Here is a 20,267-nt window from a genome sequence, read left to right as displayed (position 1 = left end):
ACTTATATATTTATATATAAATTATATATATTAATATATAAATAGATAAATAAATATTATATAAATTATATATATTACATATCAAAATGTTTATGATTCATATTGTTTTATTTAATATAAATTATATATAATATATGAAATACATATGTATTATAAACACATAATAAAATAATATATAAACTTAATATATAAATATTATTTTATTATATATAACATTTATTATATATCATATAATATATTTAGATTTATATTAATTTATATTATATTGCATTCATTGTAATGTAATTATATAATAATATAATTTCTATTATTAATATGATAATTATACAATTATTATATTAGTATAATTTATATTTATATAATATATAAAACATAAGGATTATAGTATAATTATATATTAACAACTTATATCATATAGATATATGTAAATCTATAATATGTAGTATATAATATATAATATATAAATATATTATAATTTAAATTATATAGTTTAGTTATTTGGCTTTAGATGGTTTTAATGCTTCTGATAGTGTTTTATCCCTTAGCTTTATCTGTACAAATTTTTATTTTATGACAGTTCCAAACTTTTAGTATTTTTTTTTTAAATAACAAACATTTATTGGTGTCACTTATGGTAGAAAAAAGTTCCTACACCAGATTTCCATGACACAATCATTAAATAGAACATTTATGAGGTGAACACACATCCTGACCCACATTTTTATATCCAGTTTTTTAAGATAGCCAATTCCTCCTCTCTCTCTCTTCCCCAAAACACGTGAGCAACTTCCAATGGAAAGCAGTAAACAGCCACTTGGGCTATAGCATTTTCAACTCCACTTTGAGGTGAAGATTCCAATTACATTGGAGACTTAAGTTCTCTCAGTTTTCTCCTAAGGAAAGTTCTGAGTCTAGGATTTACAACATTACAGCACTAGCAGATCAGTGTCTTCAACTCGTCTCTTTCTGCTGTATCCTCTTCACCAGTTGGGGGAGGGCCTACACTTTCATTGAGTTTGCTGATAATTGGCTGAACAATTTCTTCTAGTTCCTTCTTTTTAGTTTTGAAGTCTTTAATGTCAGCTTCTTGGTGGTTTCCAGCCATTCAATCTTTTCCTCTACAGCTTTTTCCATGGTCTCCTTATCTTCAGAGGAAAGTTTGCTTCCCAACTTTTCTTTATCTCCAATCTCATACTTTAGAGAGTAGGCATAGCTTTCCAGCTCATTCCTAGTATCAATGCACTCCTTGAGTCTTTTGTCTTCCTCAGCAAACTTCTCAACATCATTAACCATCTTTTCAATTTCTTCAGGTGTCAGGCAATTTTGGTCATTGGTAATTGTAATCTTTTTTGTCTTCTCTGTACCTTTGTCTTCACATGTATCTCAAAAGTGACTTCAATCTGGGGGACCCCACAAAAGGAATTCCAGTGAGATAAAATATACCTGGAAGGTGGTTGTATTTTTTTCAGGGGTCCTTTACCTTCATAGACCTTGATTGGAACAGTAGGTTGATTATGAGAAGCTGCAGAAAAGATCTGAGACTCTAGGTGGGTACCACAGTGTTTCTTGGTATCAGTTTGGTCATGACTCCTCCCACAGTTTCAGTACCAAGTGTCAGGGGCATACATCAAGCAGTACTAGGTCACCTGTATCTTGATCATCAGAGAGTACACCAGCCTGAACAGTGTCACCATATGCAACAGTCTCATCTGGGTTTATGCCACAGGATGGATCCTTGCCATTGAAGAACTCTTTAACAAGTTGTTGATCTTTGGAATTTGAGTAGAGCCACCAAGAAGAACAATCTCATCAATATCAGACTTCTTCAGGTCAGAATCCTCCAGTACTTTCTGAACAGGCTTCATGGTAGACCAGAACAGGTCCATGTTTTTTCTTCAAATTTTGCCTAAGTCAGGGTTTCAGAAAAGTTTTCTCCTTCATAGAAGGACTCGATTTTCATTCTTGCTTAATGTTGAGCAGACAGGGTGCACTTGGCCTTTTCTACTTCATGCTGGAGTTTCTGCACAGCTCTGTTTTCTTTCCTAACATATTTGCCAGTCTTCTTTTTGAACAGCCCGATGAAATGTTCCATAACACGCTGGTCAAAGTCTTCTCCACCCCGATGAGTATCTCTATTGGTGGCCATGACTTTGAAGACATCAAATTGTCAATGGGGAGAAGAGACACATAGAAGGTTCCAGCACCCAGATAAAACACCAGGATGTTTTTCTCTCCCTCCCTGTTATCCAGGCCATAAGCAATAACAGCTGCTTTAGGCTTATTAATGATTAATGATCCTCATAACATTCAGGCCAGCAAGAGTTCCAGCATCTTTGGTTGCTTGCCACTGGCATCATTAAAATAGACTGATAGAGTAACACTGCATGGGTAAACTTCTTTCCCAAATAAGCCTCTGCAGTCTCTTTCATTTTAGTAAAAATCATGGCAGAATTTCTTCTGGAGCAAATGTCTTAGTTTGCCCACCTCCAATATTAACCTGAATGTATGGTTTAGGTTTCTCTTCAAACACTTTGAAAGGCAAGAACTTGATCTTTTGCTGCACAGAAGGGTCATTCCCAGTACTGCCAATGAGCCACTGGGCATCGAAGACCATGTTCTCAGGATTGGAGGTGAGCTGCTTCTTGACTGTATCGCGGATCAGACGTTCTTCTTCAGGGGTGAAGGCCACATAAGACGGCCTGATGTGGTTGCCCTGATTCTTGGAGATGATCTCCAGTGGCCATTCTTGAATACCCCGATGCAGGAGTAAGTGGTCCCCAGGTTGATGCCGACCAGGGTACCCATGTCCTTTTCTTGTCTTCCTCCTCAGCCGTGCTGCACAGAGCAGCAGCAGAACTGCGGCCACCAGAGAGAGCTTCATCTTGCCCTAGCTGTTGGCCACTTGCTCTCCTCAGCAGAAAGCCAGAAGTCGCAGGCAATCCAGCAACAGGCTGCAGCTGAGAGCAGAGAGGTTACAGGTCTCTTACGCTGGAGATGCCTCAACTCTGACTGTCTGTGTTGTCTCTGCCAATGTCTCAAACTTTTTAGTATTGAATTGCATTTTTTTCTACAATTTTGTTAATTACCATATGTAAAAATTAACAAGTAGAATGCTAGTAAACACAGATTCGCAAGCTTTTACGCCACTATGTAAATATTAACAAAGTTAAGTAAATTGCCAATGCTTCCATACATGCTATAACAACACAAGTGTTCAAAGATGCACTAGAACATTATGTGGGAAAAAAATATATTCATACCCAATCAAGATTTTTCAGGCACTTGCATTCAGAAGCATTTTATGAATCAGCACAAGGTTTGCTCCAAAATAAAGCTCATTTTTCCCTACTGCCCCTATTTGTTGAGAACAATATTATACATTAAAGATGCATTTACATGAAACATTTTATAGAGAAAATTATTTTAAATTTAAAATTATAATACTTATTTTATGCATAACTTCAAAAACACAGAATTTAAAGACAATACCAGTGAGCACTCTCATTCTATATGACTAAAACACTACCATTCTATATGACTAGCAAAGACAATACAAGGCCAAAAGGCAAAATAGACACTTTGGCAATCCTATACAAAAGAGGTTCTGTTACAATATTCTATCATAAAATAAACAAAATGCATAAAAATGAAACAAGAAAAAGAAAAACTGAATTTTGACAACTACACAAACTGTGGCATTTCAAATTCAAGGTCTTGTAACTCTTCCATTTGTTTGAGCCTGAATCCCTGGCACATTGGATTCATGTCAGGTAGGCGGATATCCTCAGAGTTCTCTTTAGGCTCAGCAGCTGGCTTCAAAGCATAAGCGGATGTGCTGTCTGCCTCTGGGACAGATTTCTCCACATGACTCAGGGGAGGAAGAGCTGTGCTAGGAGGCACTGCTGCTGAAGGTGAAGCTGGTCTCTCCTCAGTCCCCCTGACTTTGCTGGTCGGGGTGGGTGGTTTGTAAAATGTTGTCCCAAGATGGGGCTGCAGTATTCTGGGTGCTCTTGCAGGAGCAAGACTGTGAGAATGAGAGGACAGTCTCGCTGGTGCCTCTCTTGCTGCACTGGCTGGCGTGTTGGGCTGTGTGGCACCGTTGGAATGGTCACCACTAACCTTAATGCTCATTGTCACTTTTTCCTGGAGTACACTTGGCACAATCACTGCACTCGTGCCAGTTAAGTTCTTTGGTTCACATTGTTGTCCCTGAGTTGTTTGTGGAATCTGCTGATCAAAACCATTAATTTGGGAGCCCAAACTAGTAGGGGTATCTTTTCTATTAAGTCCTTCAAAGGTAAGATTCTGGCCAAAATTGTCTGAATTGACAATTCCCACATTTCTGCTGTTTTTCTCATTAGGGGAGCTTGCAAGATGGAACCTATCTACAGGCAAACAGCAACATCTGATCTTGGGGCTTGGCATAGGCCTCTGTATATCATTTGTTGTCACATCAGATTTCAGACTAAGTGGTTTCATGGTTTTACACATATTGTCCATCTTTTGTGATGATGATTCAAGTTCTTTGTGATCTGGAAAAGAAGAGATTGTTTTTAACTTCAAGAAGCTTGGTTAATAAGGAAGTGTGGTTATTTGTGAATGGGCATTCTCTCCAACAACAGAGTCTTACATATTTTTTCCAACATTAGTTTCTCAGTCATCTATGCAGAGGAATTAAAAATCCATACAATATTAAAGGCACATTTTTAATTCAACCATTACTTTTTAAGATTTATCTTAATAAAACAAATAGTCATAAAGAAAATAAAATTAAAAAAACACTTCCTGTAGTAACTTGTTTTGATATACTACCCATGAATGAATATTTTCTGTGTTAAGCCTTTCCTGATTTCAACAGGCAGACAATGGTAACTCTAGAAGAGTAACACTATTCTGCACACCAACAAACGCCATGTCCTGAATCCCAAGGACTTTGCCTGTCACTTAATCTGCTTTCCAGCTACATTCTGTCCATACTGAGGGCAACACACCAGAGAGGACTTGGATGCTCTTTCAGCTGATCCACTAATACAGTCCTGCAGAACTTCTAGCACCACTTCTAGCTGCCTGGGTGCTGGCTCAGCTCCAGCTCCATTTCTGCCCTGGGCAAGCCTAGTGCACTAGCCCTACTTGCCTTCTTCTGTCAAGACAAACTCCTATGTGGAGATATGTTGGCATGTGGTGTTAATGATCTTCTAAAGAAAAGGCTCAGAATTACCTGGTATGTAATGAAAATGTCAAATATTTTAAAATTATTTATTGTTATTACTATACCTACCTGGGAATCCAATTTCATTGGACAGCGAAACAAGGTTACATTTATGAATGAGAGAGGATGAGGTTCAAACCCTGAATCAACAATAATTTAGGGACATGACCCTTGGCATTATTTACCTTCCTCAGACTGTTAGCTATGGCTTAAAGGAGGCCAAGGATCATAGCACAGAAGTGCTAATAAGATCAAATCATATAAATGGAATCAGTGAGTCCAGTGCTTTTCTTTGCAGAGAGGTAATGGACTGTCTTTGTTTTCAGACTTTCTCAGGCTACACTCATTGATATTTCATTAATTTTATATATCAAATTTAACATTTATGGCTATATATTAAAAAATTCAGATTTAGATCTACTAAAGCAGTAATGAATGAAAGGTTTTCAACCCCCTTACCAGAAACCATTCACTGAAATAAAGCAATCAATAAACAGTGAACAAAAAGACTGGAGCCGAGAAAATGGAAGACATGTGTGCTTAATGTGCTAAAGTTAGGCCACAGGTAAAGGGACATCAAAAAACTTTAGGAGTCTATTTTTTTGAGTTTCAGGAGTCCAGCTTTTTTCTGTTTTGACTTTAATTGATGACAAAGAAGTAAAGGTGAAAACAAATCTCAGAAAGAGAACAAAAATAATTTATGAATTTCAAGATATCTTTTTACAAGAAAGAAACAAAGGATGATATTCATTTAAATGACATTCATTAAACTTTCTCCATGGCTAGAAAAGTTAACTAATAAAACCTTGAAGTTTGAACTTACCTCAAATTAATACACCTTGTTTTTTTTAAAAGGATGAGTATTGTAGATGGACACAATATTTTATCTTTATTTATTTGTTTTATATGGTACTGAGGATCCAACTCATGGCCTCACACATGCCAAGGCAAGCGTTTTACCACTGAGCTACAAGTCCAACCCTCACCTTGGTTTTTCATCACGACTTCTTGGCAAAGTTTGAAATATGCAAAGATATATGGTACATGACCACTCACCAATGAGACATGCATCCCATTTTTCCCATGCATTTTGCTTGCATTCTGATTCCTCAAATGATGTAGCCAATTCATAATTGTTAATTTCAATATCTTCAGTGTGGATATCCTATTGATACAAGAAAAGTTTTAAACTAAAAGCAAAACACATCTCAAAAACAAACAGTTCAAAGACTATTAACTTGTTAACATATACATCACATATTTAATCCAATTCTGTAATGGTCAAAACTCACTTGCTTTGTAGAAAAATATTGTGACTTTGTGGAATGTTCTGTTGATATTACCTGTTTGGAAGGAGGGCTTTTATCCACACAAGGTGCAACAACATCAGTACTGGATGAAATATTTTGTGGCTCTAAGGACCCATCGAAGATCATCTGTGCATTGGTAATTAGAAACTCTACTAACAGGGCCTGATTGGCATATGCAGCAATAGAGGAGGAGATGGTACCAGGAGTGGTTGTAGGCCTGGGCCTCATCACACAGGGTCCAAATACCACCCCCAAGTTTTTTGAGTTCATCAGGTTTTCTTCGGAGTGGTCTACAACCCTGAAAGGAAGAACACATAAAGTGTATGAGATTTGCCTAATAGATGTCCTTAATGGTAGTTTCCTATGACTTGAGAAGGGTGGAGAAAACTCGGGCTATAGAAGACTACAAAACGTTTGTCAAGGGTCAAGGTTGGTGCGTCTAGGGAAAGAATCCTTTGTTTCATTATGATACTTACCACACACCAAACTGAGTTTCAGAGTACTATTTTAGGATAAAATGCATGTAAGTCGAAGGAACTACTGAACTCAGTAGCAGAAGGAAGAAAAACACCTCTAAAAATTTAACCATCTTTGTATGTGGGATATATTCCCCGTTTCTTATACTGGAATCAAAAACATCACTGTCAATTTCTCTGTCACTGCCAGTTAATTTTCTTTTTTAAAAAATAATTTTTACGTAGAGATGGACACAATGCCTTTATTTTATTTATTTATTTTTATGCAGTGCTGAGTATCAAACCCAGTGTCTCCCATGTGCTAGGCAAGTGTTCTCTCACTAGCCACACTCCCAGCTGCCCACAGCTAGTTTTCTAGCTTAAATGATTCTCTCTCCTGAACATCTCTCTGTTCCATTGCCACTATCAATGTTCTGGTTTTACTTCAAACACTCTCAGCTTGTTATTTCTATGACTATCTAAGGAAATCTGTCTCTGCCTGGTTTAGCTATCAGGATGATACTAGATTCATCTATGGGTAATATATCACAGCTTTTTATATATATAGTGAATGGGGTAGTTTTGCTATTTGTTTTTCAGAGGATTCATCACTGATGTATAGAAATGCATTTGATTTATGGGTATTAATTTTGTATCCTTCTACTTTGCCAAATTCATTTATTATTCTAAGTTTTCTGGTGGAGTTTTTTGGATCCTCCAAGTGTAAAATTATTTTGTTGGCAAAGAATGATAATTTGAGTTCTTCTTTTCCTATTTGTATTCCCTTGAATTTCTTTCATCTAATTGCTCTGGCTAAAGTGGCAAGGATTATGTTGAACAATTTTTAGATGGAATACTTCCAATTTTTCTTCATTTACAATGATGTTAGCCTTAGGTTTAGCAGAGAGAGCTTTTACTATGTTGAGGTATATTCCTACTACCCCTAGTTTTTCTAATGTTTTGAACATGAAAAGGTACTGTATTTTGTCAAATGCTTTCTCTCCATCAATTGATGTAATCATAGGATTCTTCTCTTTAAGTTTATTGATGTGATGAATTAAATTTATTGATTTCTGTTTGTCGAACCAATCTTGCATCCCTGGAGTACACAACTTGATCCTGGAGCATTGTTTTTTTTCATATGTTTTTGTATGTGATTTGCCAGAATTTTATTGAGAATTTTTGCATCTATGTTCTTCGGGGATATGGGTCTCAAATTTTCTTTCCTTGATGTGTCTCTGGCTGGTTTGGGTATCAGGGTGATACTAGCTTCACAGAATGAGTTTGGAAGAGCTTCCTCCTTTTCTATTTCATGGAATAATTTGAAGTCCTTCAAGATATGAAGAGTTTAAAAAAAATTGTGGTATATATACACAATGGACTATTAGCTTTACAAGAGAATAAAATAATGGCATTTACAGGTAAATGGAAGGAGTACATGAATATCATGAAGTAAGTCAATCCCCCAAAATCAAAGGCCAAGATTCTCTCTGATAAATAAATGTTGATTCATAAATGGGTCTCTGGTGGTGGAGGAACATTAATTGGGCTCAAGAGAGGGAAGGAAAGGAGGGGTATGGGTTGTGAATGATGGTGGAATGAGACAAACATCATTACCCTAAGTTCATGTATGATGGCACATGTGGTATGACTCTACATCATGTACAGAGAAATGAAAATTTGCACTCCATTTGTGTACAATGGATTGAAAAGCATTCTGCTGTCATTTATAACTGATTTGAACTAATAAATTTTTTTAAATTTTTATTTAATTTATTTATTTGTATGTGGGGCTGCTGTTTGAACCCAGGACCTTGCACATGCTCTACTGCTGAGCTACAATTCCAGCCACAGAAAATAAATTAAAAAAAATTTAAAAAAGGAGATCTTAATTGCTGTGAGAAAGGTGTAGCAGGCAAATCTGAATATGTGAAATTCCTGATTCCAAGTTCTTTAGTGGGTATAGAAACTACATGGTCAACTCATCTGCCAGGTCCATAAGATTTTTTATCAAGTCTCTAGGAAGGAGAGCACAGTTCCTGCTACTGCTTGCTATATTGTAGCCTAATGAAATCAGATTTTTCAAATGCAAAATGCTTTCTTGTGTCTCAATGTCTGTTTCTCTCTGTCTCGTATGCTCTTCTGCACATTCTCTACCAAATCATCCCGCAGTTCTTAAAGTTGAACTCAAGGGCATTTGCCTCTTCTGCTCTGTCTCTATCCCCAAAACTTCCTCTGCATACCTACAAGCTGTGCACAGCTACCAGAAAAAGGAGGATGGTGAACTGTGGTTATGTACAGATCTGTACCCCAAGAGGATAAGCCCACAAATAGCAGAAAACCTATGTTTCCATCCTTGTTTCACCAGCCAGAGCCTGGCACACAGGAAGCATCTGAGGGAACCATGTTTGCTGCATGAACATATAATCAATGTATCCCTCTCTCAACACATAATAAGAACATCCTAGAAATCATTTTGAAAATCATAACACAACAATATAAATGTACTGAATAGTATTACCCTGTTCAATTAAAAATGGCTAAGATGGTATAAAAATTCTTACCTCTTAAGATGGATGATAAGGTAACGTAGAGTGTTAAAATTGGACGGTGGCAATTTTCTTAGAAGGTCCTTGGTTTTGAGAATAATTTGGTTGATTTCCATACACATATTTGGAGATGTGTTGTCTTCAGAGTTGTCCCTTTTGGTGTCCTGCTCTTGGTTAAAATGTTGGATGATATTTGCAAGCTCCATAAATTCCCGGTACCATTGGAATAAAACCAATGGCTCTGGTAGCTAAAGAAAGAAAATTATATTAAAAATACCTTTGGGCTGAGGTTGTGGCTCAGAGGTAGAGTGTTTGCCTAGCACATGCGGGGACCTGGGTTTGATCCTCTGCACCACATAAAAATTAATAAATAAAATAAAGGTATTGCATCCCGCTACAACCAAAAAATAAATATTTTGAAAAAATCTTCTGCCTGTTTTCTTTGTTAAAGTCAAGTATAAGTGAGAGTTACTCAATTAATTTTATGTCCCTTTAGATTAACAAAATCTAAAGTCAATCTGTATTTATTGATATCTTTTTCAGTACTGGAGATTGAACCTAGGACCTCAAGCATGCTATGCAAGCACTCTAGTACTGAGCTTCATCCCTGCCCATAAAATAAAAAATATATGTTTGGTAGAGTAGTGACTCAGAAAGCAAATCAAAATCTTGACTATAAATTATATTTATGTTAATAACAAATTAATAGATAATGAGTGAAATTCTAAACTTTAAATGAAGTTTAAGCTTTAAGCTTCATCATGGGATTTTAAAACTCTTCATCTCTATCATAAACACATTATATTCACATCTGCCCCCCAAATAGCATAATCTTCAGCTGTTTTACTGGAACAAACATAGAATAGTGAACAAAATCTATAAAATGAATCAGAAACCCATGGATTTTATGAGTAAGGGGTAAAAATATCAAAGTGCTAAAGAGCATAGATTTTACTTGGGAAGAATGAAGATTAGCACAAGATAATATGACCTACAAAAACATACTGTCAACATCTCATGAAACTTTAAAACAGGCTGATTTGCCATGAATAGATCAAAAAAAGAAGTTCTTACAACAAATATCCACTGCCATAATGAATGTCAATGTTTCTACTGATCTACAATAGAAAATTCAGTGAACTCTTAGCTACCTGATGTCCTATAATATCTGTGGGGAGTGAAGGTGTTGCCCTGTGATCAGTTTCTATCTTCACCACTCTGGGATCTGAAGCAAGTCACTTCACCTCTTGGAGCTTTAGGTCAATGAGTCAGATAAAGGCTACTCTCTAACACTATTGCAAGAATTGAGCACACTTTCCAAATGAAAGTCTTAGACATACAAAATTCCTCAACAGAATGCAAGTTTATTGTATTAGACCCAATTCATCTCCTCTCCCTAACCGACTAAACAAGATTAAGGATGACACATTATGAGACTTCCAGTCATTCAAAGGTATCCACCTTCATTTCTCAGTTGAGGGGTCTGTAGAATGTGATTAAAGGGTTATCAATGGTTTCCTGGGCTAACTTTGTAGATCAAGCAATGTATACTTAATTTCTTTCCCTCCTGCAATTCCACTTAACTACAGTAGGCTCATAAGGACTAGGAAAATAGAGAAAACAAAAAGCAACAATTCACAAGTAGAAGAGCAGATGAATAAGTCCTGATGCAGCATTTCCAAGAGAACTGACCCTTTGTCACTCAGCATGTTTTTCAGAATCCTAAAGGGACATGGACAATCATTACCAGGTCCTCTGATCTTGGGTTAGGTTGCAGGTGGGCCAGCTGAGAAAGCTTAGCTCTCTATAGAATCCTATCTCCACTTTATGTACTAGGGCAATCTCCTTCCTAAAGCTCTAAAAATTTTTTCTCTGGGCAATGGGATACAGAGGCTCTCTGAATCGAGGCATTGCCAAACATAAGGAACAGAGAGGTAACTGTCTTCCAATGGGGATATGTTGGCTATATACACACTGAAAGCACAGATCCTACAGTCTTAGTAACCCTGGCTCCCACAGTATTGGTACTGTATCTCTAAGCAAGGAAAAAACAAAACCTTTCCTAGGGGACTGGGGCTATGGCTCATGGTAGTGCACTCATCTGGCATGTGTGAGGCACTAGGTTTGATCCTCAGCCCCACATAAAAATAAATAAATTAATTAAAAGTATTGTGTCCATCTACAATTAAAAAAAATGCCTTCCCAAGAAGATCACACCAGTCCCAGAAAAGGGAACTAGACATGTAACTAGGCACATACCAAACAGTCCATCTAGACCACTTTATAGTAAAGTTCAAAGTTTTAAAAAAGCCTTGATGTGTTCAAGTGCTTCCAAAGTGATTTCAAGTCCAAACTCTAATATATCTAGGCACCATGAAAGACAAAAATCAAAATGAGTAGAAAAAGAACAAATTGAAGGTGTAAAATGATGCTATCGATATGCTGTCAACTAGTCAGATATGGAGAAAGAGCACTGGAAATGTAGCTAATCTAAATTGAGATGTGCACTAAATGAAAAATAGACACCAGATTTCAAAGAAGAAGAGCTGCAATGCAAATAAATAAATAAACAAAATACCTCATAATTTGAAAAACTAGATATTCAAAATGTTCAATGATATAGTAAAATTCACTTCACTTTATTTTTAATTTTTATGTTGCTATAGAAAATTTAATGTTATATATGAGGGTCACATTGTATTTCTACAGAGGTTAGAGGCCAAATAGAGAAAAGAACCCTTAATGAGAAAAATCTATGAATATCCACAATAAAAGAGCATCATATAATCATTTAAAAAATGTTATCAAAAGAATAGAAAATCAGACTTCTTGAATATTAAAACATGATCTCACAAATAAAGTAATTTACTTATTCAAGAAGAAAACGACAAGGAACTGTCTTAGAAAGTTTTTGAAGAAAAAAAGAGCAATAAAGAAACGGTAAGGGAATTGGAGAACATGTATGCTTGCCAAGCAATTGCAAGACCTTGAATTTTTAATCCCCATGTGTACAAATAACAAATTTATAAATATTTATATACGTGTTTGTGTATGTGCACACACACACATCTCCAAACAGGAGCTTCAAGTGCAAATTACGAAGACAGATGGTGGGTGGGAGAATGGCAATAAAAATCAAGAAAAGTTCCAAGAACTAAAGCGCTCACAACTGACGGAGCTCATGGAGTGGCCAGAATACTGGATGGAAATATATCCACATCAAAGTACATCATTATAAAATCTTAGAATAATGAGGGGGGTGATGCCATAGTCTATACCAATGAAAAATATGAAATATAAAATATTTTTGCTGTTTGCATTTGATGGTAGGTTTAGAATAAAACTTTAACCTTTTGAATGTAATATTTTAACACTTCACAGATGTCATGTGACGAAAATTGGGACAGATCTACTAAATGCCTTCCGGTTTCCAGAGCTTGACACAGAATTGCGATTTTTGCCTTGCTGCCACTGACTCGGTAAATTCCCTTGAAGAGAAAAGAAAAACAGAATGCAATATTTTACTTTAGTACAAAGGGCTAAATGCAGACATGTAGACAGAGTTGATGTATCTACTTCAATTTTTATTAGTATTTAAAAATTACAAGTTGAAGTTAAATAAATTAACCTTTTCCAAATAAATGTGAATAAATTTAGTTATTACAAATGGAGAGTGCTGATTTTCTGAAAGTCTCTTTTTCATTAAAACAAATCACAAAGGCATTTATGTTTTTAGAGTTTTAGGAGTAAACAACATACTTGTAAACACAAGGCAGTCTTTTCAATTTCTAAAGTACACATTTTGATGATGAAAGGAATGCCATCTGGCTCCTTTTTGGCAACACAGGACAATTCTTCTCCAAATAAGTGCATTTTCCCCTGCAGTTTCTGATGTCCGCAAATGATGGTTAAGTTTGCCATGCATTTTTTATGGCAGGCAAGAAGACACTACAAGAAAATGATATTTGAAAACTGATTGACTCACCTTAAAATTATTCACAACTAGGAAATTACAGGCAGACTAATAACGACAAAAATAAGTTAAAAAGTACTACTTGTGGTTTGTGAATTGCATTTAACAGCAAAACAAAGTAGAAAACTACAGAAATAAACTGTGGGACTTTATTAAAAATGTATTGGCAAGCCAGGTGTGATGGCATATGCCCATGATTCCAGATACTTGAGAGTTGAAACAGGAATTTCACAAGTTGAAGGCCAGACCAATCTAGCAAGAACCCATTTCAAAACACAATTTTAAGAAAGGGTGGATGGGCTGGGGATGTGGCACAAGCGGTAATGCGCTTGCCTGGTGTGCGCAGGGTGCTGGGTTCGATCCTCAGCACTACATAAAATTAAAAAAAAGATGTTGTGTCCACAGAAAACTGAAAAATAAATATTAAAATTTCTGTCTCTCTCTCTCTCTTTCTCTCTTTCTTCTTTCTGTCTCTCTAAAAATATGGCATGTGCAAGACCCTGACAACATATTCATATGTGTGTTTGTGTGTGGACACACACATCTCCAAATAAGTAAAATCATAACAAAAAAGTATATAGCAAAAGAAAAAAATTGTGATTCCAAAAAGATCTTACCTCTTCGCATTTAAAACCTCGAAATATGACAATGCGTTCACAGATTCTACATCTTCCAGGAAATTTCCATCTTCTGAACTTATGGGTGGTAGCTGCTTTTGCCATTAGTGATTGCTGAAATGTTCCAAGGGAGCAGGGTCCGAACAGCAGAAATGTTCGTGTGTAAGAAGGTAAAATGACAAAAACATACACCACATGATATTGTACTTGGAATAATTTTTAGACTTTGAAATTTTTTATATATTACAAAAAGCTATTATTTTGCATTTCTAACATACTTTCAGTAGGTGGAGTTGTCTATTCCAAGCTTGGTTCTCTGCCCTCAGGGTGGTGTAGGTAACCAGTGTGAGAAGACTGAAGCTCTCCCTCTCTTGTCTGGGCTTCCCTAATCTTGGTCTCTCTGAGTTGCTCCTGGGTATTAGCCCCCTCCCCTCTCTTGCTTATCAGGTCTCAGCTGGGGGACCTCAGGCCCTCCACCTTAGGATCGCACCAGGTGGGCAGCGTCCTGGTGGCACTGCGCTCTTGTTCAACTGAGAGCTGATTTTGTGCTGATAGTGTCTATACAGAGTTATCACAGCTGGGGGAGGGGATTTGGAATCCAGGTACCTGTGCAGTCACAGATCTGGCTGGTAACCACACCCACCAAAGATGGTGAGAAAGGTGGAGACAGTCCTTTTCCCAGTCTGGGTGTCTGGTGAGGTGGTGGGAGCTGGGATGTCCTCGTGCTCTGCCTAGAATGTGGTCTGGGGACCTGCGTGGGAGCAGAGCGTCCTCAGGAGTTCTGCCACCCCAATGAGGTGCTGAGTTGGTGTCTCTGCTCCCCCCTTGAGAGTCACGCCTGTGCTCAAACTGTGGGCTTTGGAGTCTCACCTGAACAAGGAGGCTCTGAGTTCTGCTTGGTGTTCGCAGCTCTGGTGGATTCTGCGAAAATCTGTTGGATGGAGTCCTGTCACATGCACTGAGATGTTGTGTTCCCTCAAGGCAAGACCCCGCCTGAGCAGGAGAAGCCACCTGATAGCTTTCTCTGATTCAGGCACAGAGCAGCCAGAAACAGGATCTCCTCTACTCTACCACCTTGGATCCCAGGCAACCGATTTCTGACAGAGATGCCAGAGTAATTCCGTGGACTTTCAATAAATGCTGCTGAAATAAAAGATATCCATAATGAACCTCAACCCTTATTTCAGTCACCTCTAAAATGAACAGGAACCACACATCTAAACATACAACCTAACACTATCCGTCTTTGAATTCAAGGTTATGAAGGGCAGCTGCCTATTTTTATAAATAAAGGATGTTTTGGGAACACAGCCATGTTGTTGTATTGTGTATAATTGCTTTTAAGGATTATTAATTATAATGCAAGTAGAGATAAAAGACTGTTCAGGTGTTGATAATTTTTGAAACTGAGGTTGTATACACAGAGTTCAAATACTGTTTGGCCTACTTCATGCATGTTTGAAATTTCCCATAATAAAAACTTGTTTTGGTTTTTGTAGTCTACCTTCAGATCTACTCTGGGCTATCTCAAGATCATCCCCATAAGCTCCATCACTCTCCTTCTCATTTCTCTGCAGCAAGGCTCAACCAAGCCTAGAGTCCCCTGAATGTCCTGTGCAAGCCAGCCATTCATTCTAACATGCTAAGCACAAATGTATCATCATGGTGGTACTCAATGAATATTAGAGAAATATATTATAAGTAACATTATGGAAGGTTCTGTCTGCATACACCCTGAAGTTGAAACTGAACTTACCCTTCCCTATCACTTCTATAAACATGTTAATTAGCTCCTACTTCTTCCTTTCAAAGGAAGACTATGGGGCTAGAGTGTAGTTCAGTGGTAGAGTGCTTGCCTAGCATGCCTGAAGCCCTGGTTCAATATGGAACACCACAACAAATCAAATAAAAAGGAAGACTGTGACATTTGAAAACTTTCTCAGCAATACAACCTGAAACTTTCTTCAAGAAAAATAAAACTCTTATCAAGGGAGGTATTGTTGCCCAATATCTGCTCTACGAACAAGGTGGCTCATTTCCTCATCACGTAGTAATAAAGACAATTAATAAAACACATACCACTTTCCACAGAAAAGACCAAAATCTGCTCCCAACCTTTATCAATCCCCTGGTTTCTTTACACACATGAATTATCTTTATGTGGGTGCTCATCACCATGATGAAAGTGAATGGGAAATTGAAAAGAAACAGCAAACCAACTACTCTTCAAAGCTTCAAAGCAGAGCTATTGTCTGTGACTTCTTGTCTCAAATCAAGTGGTTCTGACTTGATTTGAGACACCTGCACATTCTGGCCACCTACAGAGCTCTCTTTTAGATTCCTCAGTGGCTCTGAGCACATGGCTGCACTGTCAAAGCAGTGAGATCCTGGTAGACATTAGAGATAACCAGAAATTCTGTGCAGAGAGCCTCCCCACTTCTGTGCTTATGAAAGTTACCCTTTACTTTGAAGCTCACACAAAAATATCACTTCATTCCCTCCATTGAAAATAATCATTCCTTGGTCTCTAGTTTTTGGTTATTGTATTCTGCCACTCATTAAATGGAAATGTTGTACAGGGACTCTGTCTAGCATAAAGTGAGATCCTGCTAAATTTTCAGAGTGAATGCTGAATCAATTATGATAGAAAGGAATCAAAATCCTTCCAGAATCCCTTCTAAGAATCATCTTTGTTCACTGGTAGTACTAACCCCCTGGGACCAAGAGCAGTTGTAAATGCCCACATTCCTAGGTCAAGGGCTTTTACAGGTGGGAGGTGAAGGCGATGATAATTGAGAGGTTGTTCTATTTTCAGGAGGGTGGAGTGGGCTGGTGTTACTCTACATTCACTGAACAGTGATTTTTCAACTCAGCCAAACTTGAATATCCTGCCAACTTGGTGGGTGAAACTTTTCTACCTGGGCACATTGGGCTTTCTTCCAATTCAGTCTGAAAGGTTTTATCAAAATCATGAGACCTGAGCTATAGGCATTGTCAACCTAATGAGGCTTAAGTGTCACTGTTCCTCCCTTGCACAGTTCTTACAATAAGGTAGCATTTCTAAGTAGGCATTTCTGGAAACTGCTTAAAGAACACACTGGAATGGGGAGGATTTAATTTCAAAGACACACATGTATACATGTATAATGTGCTGTGATTTATTTACTCATCCTGAACACTCATCTTCACATCTAATTTTGAATTCTTTTTCATGAAGAGGGAGATCCCTACACCCAAACTCAATAAGGAGGTGAAGTGAACCAAAGAGGAAAAGAACAAAACTGATATAGTACAAAAAGCTGCCTGCTGTTTAGAAATGGTCTTGGAATATTCACCAAACATCTAACACTCCTCCCTTCCCCCAAAAGATCCAAAGAACTCAGTGGATGTCAAAGATCCAAATGACTCAGTGTGGAACCCTCTCCTTGGTCTCTAAGGTAGGGACAGCAGTGAAAAAGTGAAATAAACCAGCACCTGTCTGACTCAAAGAAAAGGACAGTCCTGGTCCACTTGGTGTCCACAGAAGGGGGGCGACTTTGGAACACCAGATTTTTGTCACCCACAAGGTCTTGGGGCATCCTGGCCACATACTCACAGGGACATTCTCTCCTTGTAGCAGTTGGGATCTCCCAGCTTATCAATTCCAATTTACACCCTATCTCTGTGTGCTAAGGTCATGAGTGAAAAATGGTGAATGGAAACAGAAGGGACAGTAATAAGGGAAGGACAGAGAAGAGGCAGGATAGAGATGCAACAGTGGGGGCCCTCAGAAAGAAAGGCAAGGAGGGTGTCCCTGCCCCTTTAGGCCCCCCTCCCCAAAGTAGTCATCACCCAAGGCCTAGATGAGGAGAAGTGGGAAAAGAAAAAGTAAAAGGGGAACAGCACTTGTCAGTTTCTTTACCTAGGTACTCATCAGAATGAAATTTCAGGAAATGTCATGACACTTACAAAATGATCGCAGTGGGAAAGAGGATTGTGAAGACCCGAAAACCCAGAAGGAAGAGTCAGGTTAACCCGTGAGTATCCTGAGTATCACGAGTATGGCTCTGGTCCGCAGCTGCCGCAGCGTCGTCGTCCTGCTCCAACTGCTCACTGATCACCAAGGACCAGTGTTCTGGTTCCCATAGTGCCCGCTGGTGACGTCCACCGCTCGTGGGCGCCCATCTCAAGGTTCCATCCTCGCGGGAGACCCCGCCCCGCCCGCAGCCACCTCCCCTCCGGGACTCCCACGTCACCCTATGGCCGTCCTGACCTTGGATGGCAACTGGTCAGCAGCCATCGCTGCAGTCCCCAGCCCAATGCAGCGCCAGAGCGACCACCTCCATCCCACACTCATCCCCGTGCTTCCTCCAGCGTCCAGGACTTAGACTCCCGCCTAATGCATGGCGAGGGAGGGCCAGAGCTCGCTGCCTCCATCCCCATGCATGGCCCTGGAATGCCCTATCAAGCCACCTCCAAGACCATCCTGGCCACATAAGACCTTCCCGCCATGCACTGCCAAGTCCCCCAGAGACCAGCCACTGGCCAGCGCTCGTGGGGGTGGAATCAGGGCCAGCGGCAGATGAGGGCGGTTGTGGATCACAGGCTACAAGCTGTACAAATACAGCTCGGGCCGAAACAGTTCAGCCTGATCCAGCCAAGACTATGTCTGTCAGCCTGGACACCCTTGCATCCATAACCACTGTGGCAGCCCAAGTGGCAAAGAAAAAGCAGACACTTAAGTGACGCCAGTACAGCCCGGGGTCTGAGGATGCCATCGGGATCCATAGTTAGTGTTTCGTCTCCTGGGGTACGAAGCTTGCAGAGACACTGACCTTTTTTCAGAGGCATTTAGACCACAACACAAGCCTCTCTCACCTCCTTGCATGCACAGGGCATGCCAAGAGCACCAGGGGGTGCGTTTGTGCCCTGTTTTTAATGGCAGCTGCTGTGGTCCCTGCTGATCCCCGCAGCCCTCAAATCGGGACATCGTGCAGCGAGGTCTCCAGCTCCTGTCTCCTTTGCTTGACCCTCCAAAGGCTGCCTGCCGCCCTCCCGTTGGCCAGCGGCAGGTGTGCTCTGCAGTCAGGTGTGTGAATGTCTTCCTGAGGGGAGCTCATGTGGAGCCTTTTTATTTGAGAAGTTGTCTATTTATCGATTGTGTCTACTGCCAACCTCTACATCCAGTTCTGAAATGTCTGAACAAGTCCTTGTTCCTTGCTGCTCAGAGAAGTTTACTGAGATTTCCAGTCCACTAAAGGCACTGAAAGCAGCAGTCGGTCTCTGTGGCATCCCTTTACTGGCATGGAGATGGGGACTTCCACAGGCGGCTGTGAGGATGGCAAGGGTACTACTGGCTGGTGATGGCCTGCTGTGAGGTGGCAGCTGGGCCAGCAGTGGCTGTGCAGGTAAAGCAGGGTAGGGGCTGGTGGTCTGTTCACTTATTAAAAGTAGATTTTGGTAAAAACAAACAAACACAAATTTAAATTGAAACCAGCCCACTACTCTGCCCACAGTAGAGGACAGCATTTTCCTCGAAGGTCTATCTTACTCTCTCCATCTGCACTCTCAAAATTCATCTCAGAATGAGAGAAAATGACTATGGAATGGTTATATTAACTATTCCCCCCCCCAAGAGCTCCTGGCCTGCCCTACTCACTGGAAAAAGCAATTCCATTTATCTCAGGACAGGAACTATATATATATATATATATATATATATATATATATATATATGTATATATATAAAACAAAAACAAAAACAAAAAAAACCCAAAAAAACGGAAACACAGGTAGTGTGTCTGGGATCAACAAGCCAGTGCCCAGAAAAATGACCTCATAGGGAGAAACTGAAAAGACCCAGGAGAGTGTGAGAAGTGGACAGAAAATGGGGGTGTACATAGGGAGAGAGATGAAATGATGGAAGGCAGTAACAGGTGAAGGCAAAAAGAAACACATGAAGGAAGATCCATATCACATTGTCATGAAAGAAAAAAATTGACAATTCAAATAAAACACTGAACTTTAAGGGAAAAAATTTTAAAATACGTGTACCAGATACTGTATACATTTACTTAAATACTGTGCTTATAATTCCCTAGAAATACTTTGAAGAAAAACTTGATATGTAACTGATTGTTTTAAAAATCAGAAATTAAACCATTGCACTGAGATG

The 20,267-nt window shown here is 39.0% G+C and overlaps 2 protein-coding genes across 2 annotated transcripts in view; both read right to left on the bottom strand.

Moving 5' to 3' along the window:
• Window positions 1-20,267, bottom strand: part of LOC144368757 (Fc receptor-like protein 3) — a 611,935-nt gene that overhangs the window by 205,133 nt on the left and 386,535 nt on the right.
• On the bottom strand, window positions 1,322-19,082 carry LOC144368200 (rho GTPase-activating protein 29-like). The gene is made up of 9 exons (XM_078026853.1): window positions 18,971-19,082; window positions 18,150-18,377; window positions 14,114-14,319; window positions 13,283-13,471; window positions 12,874-13,011; window positions 9,539-9,771; window positions 6,502-6,817; window positions 6,266-6,374; window positions 1,322-4,532 (listed from the first exon to the last, which is right to left on the bottom strand). Exons 1-9 carry the CDS (start codon window positions 19,080-19,082, stop codon window positions 3,682-3,684), a joined length of 2,382 nt encoding a protein of 793 aa, XP_077882979.1. The 3' UTR covers window positions 1,322-3,681.

Source organism: Ictidomys tridecemlineatus, chromosome 11 (assembly GCF_052094955.1).
Source record: "Ictidomys tridecemlineatus isolate mIctTri1 chromosome 11, mIctTri1.hap1, whole genome shotgun sequence".
Classification (NCBI taxonomy): Eukaryota; Metazoa; Chordata; class Mammalia; order Rodentia; family Sciuridae; genus Ictidomys; species Ictidomys tridecemlineatus.
Note: the sequence above shows the minus strand (reverse complement) of the source record. Positions and strands in the feature narration are given on the sequence as shown.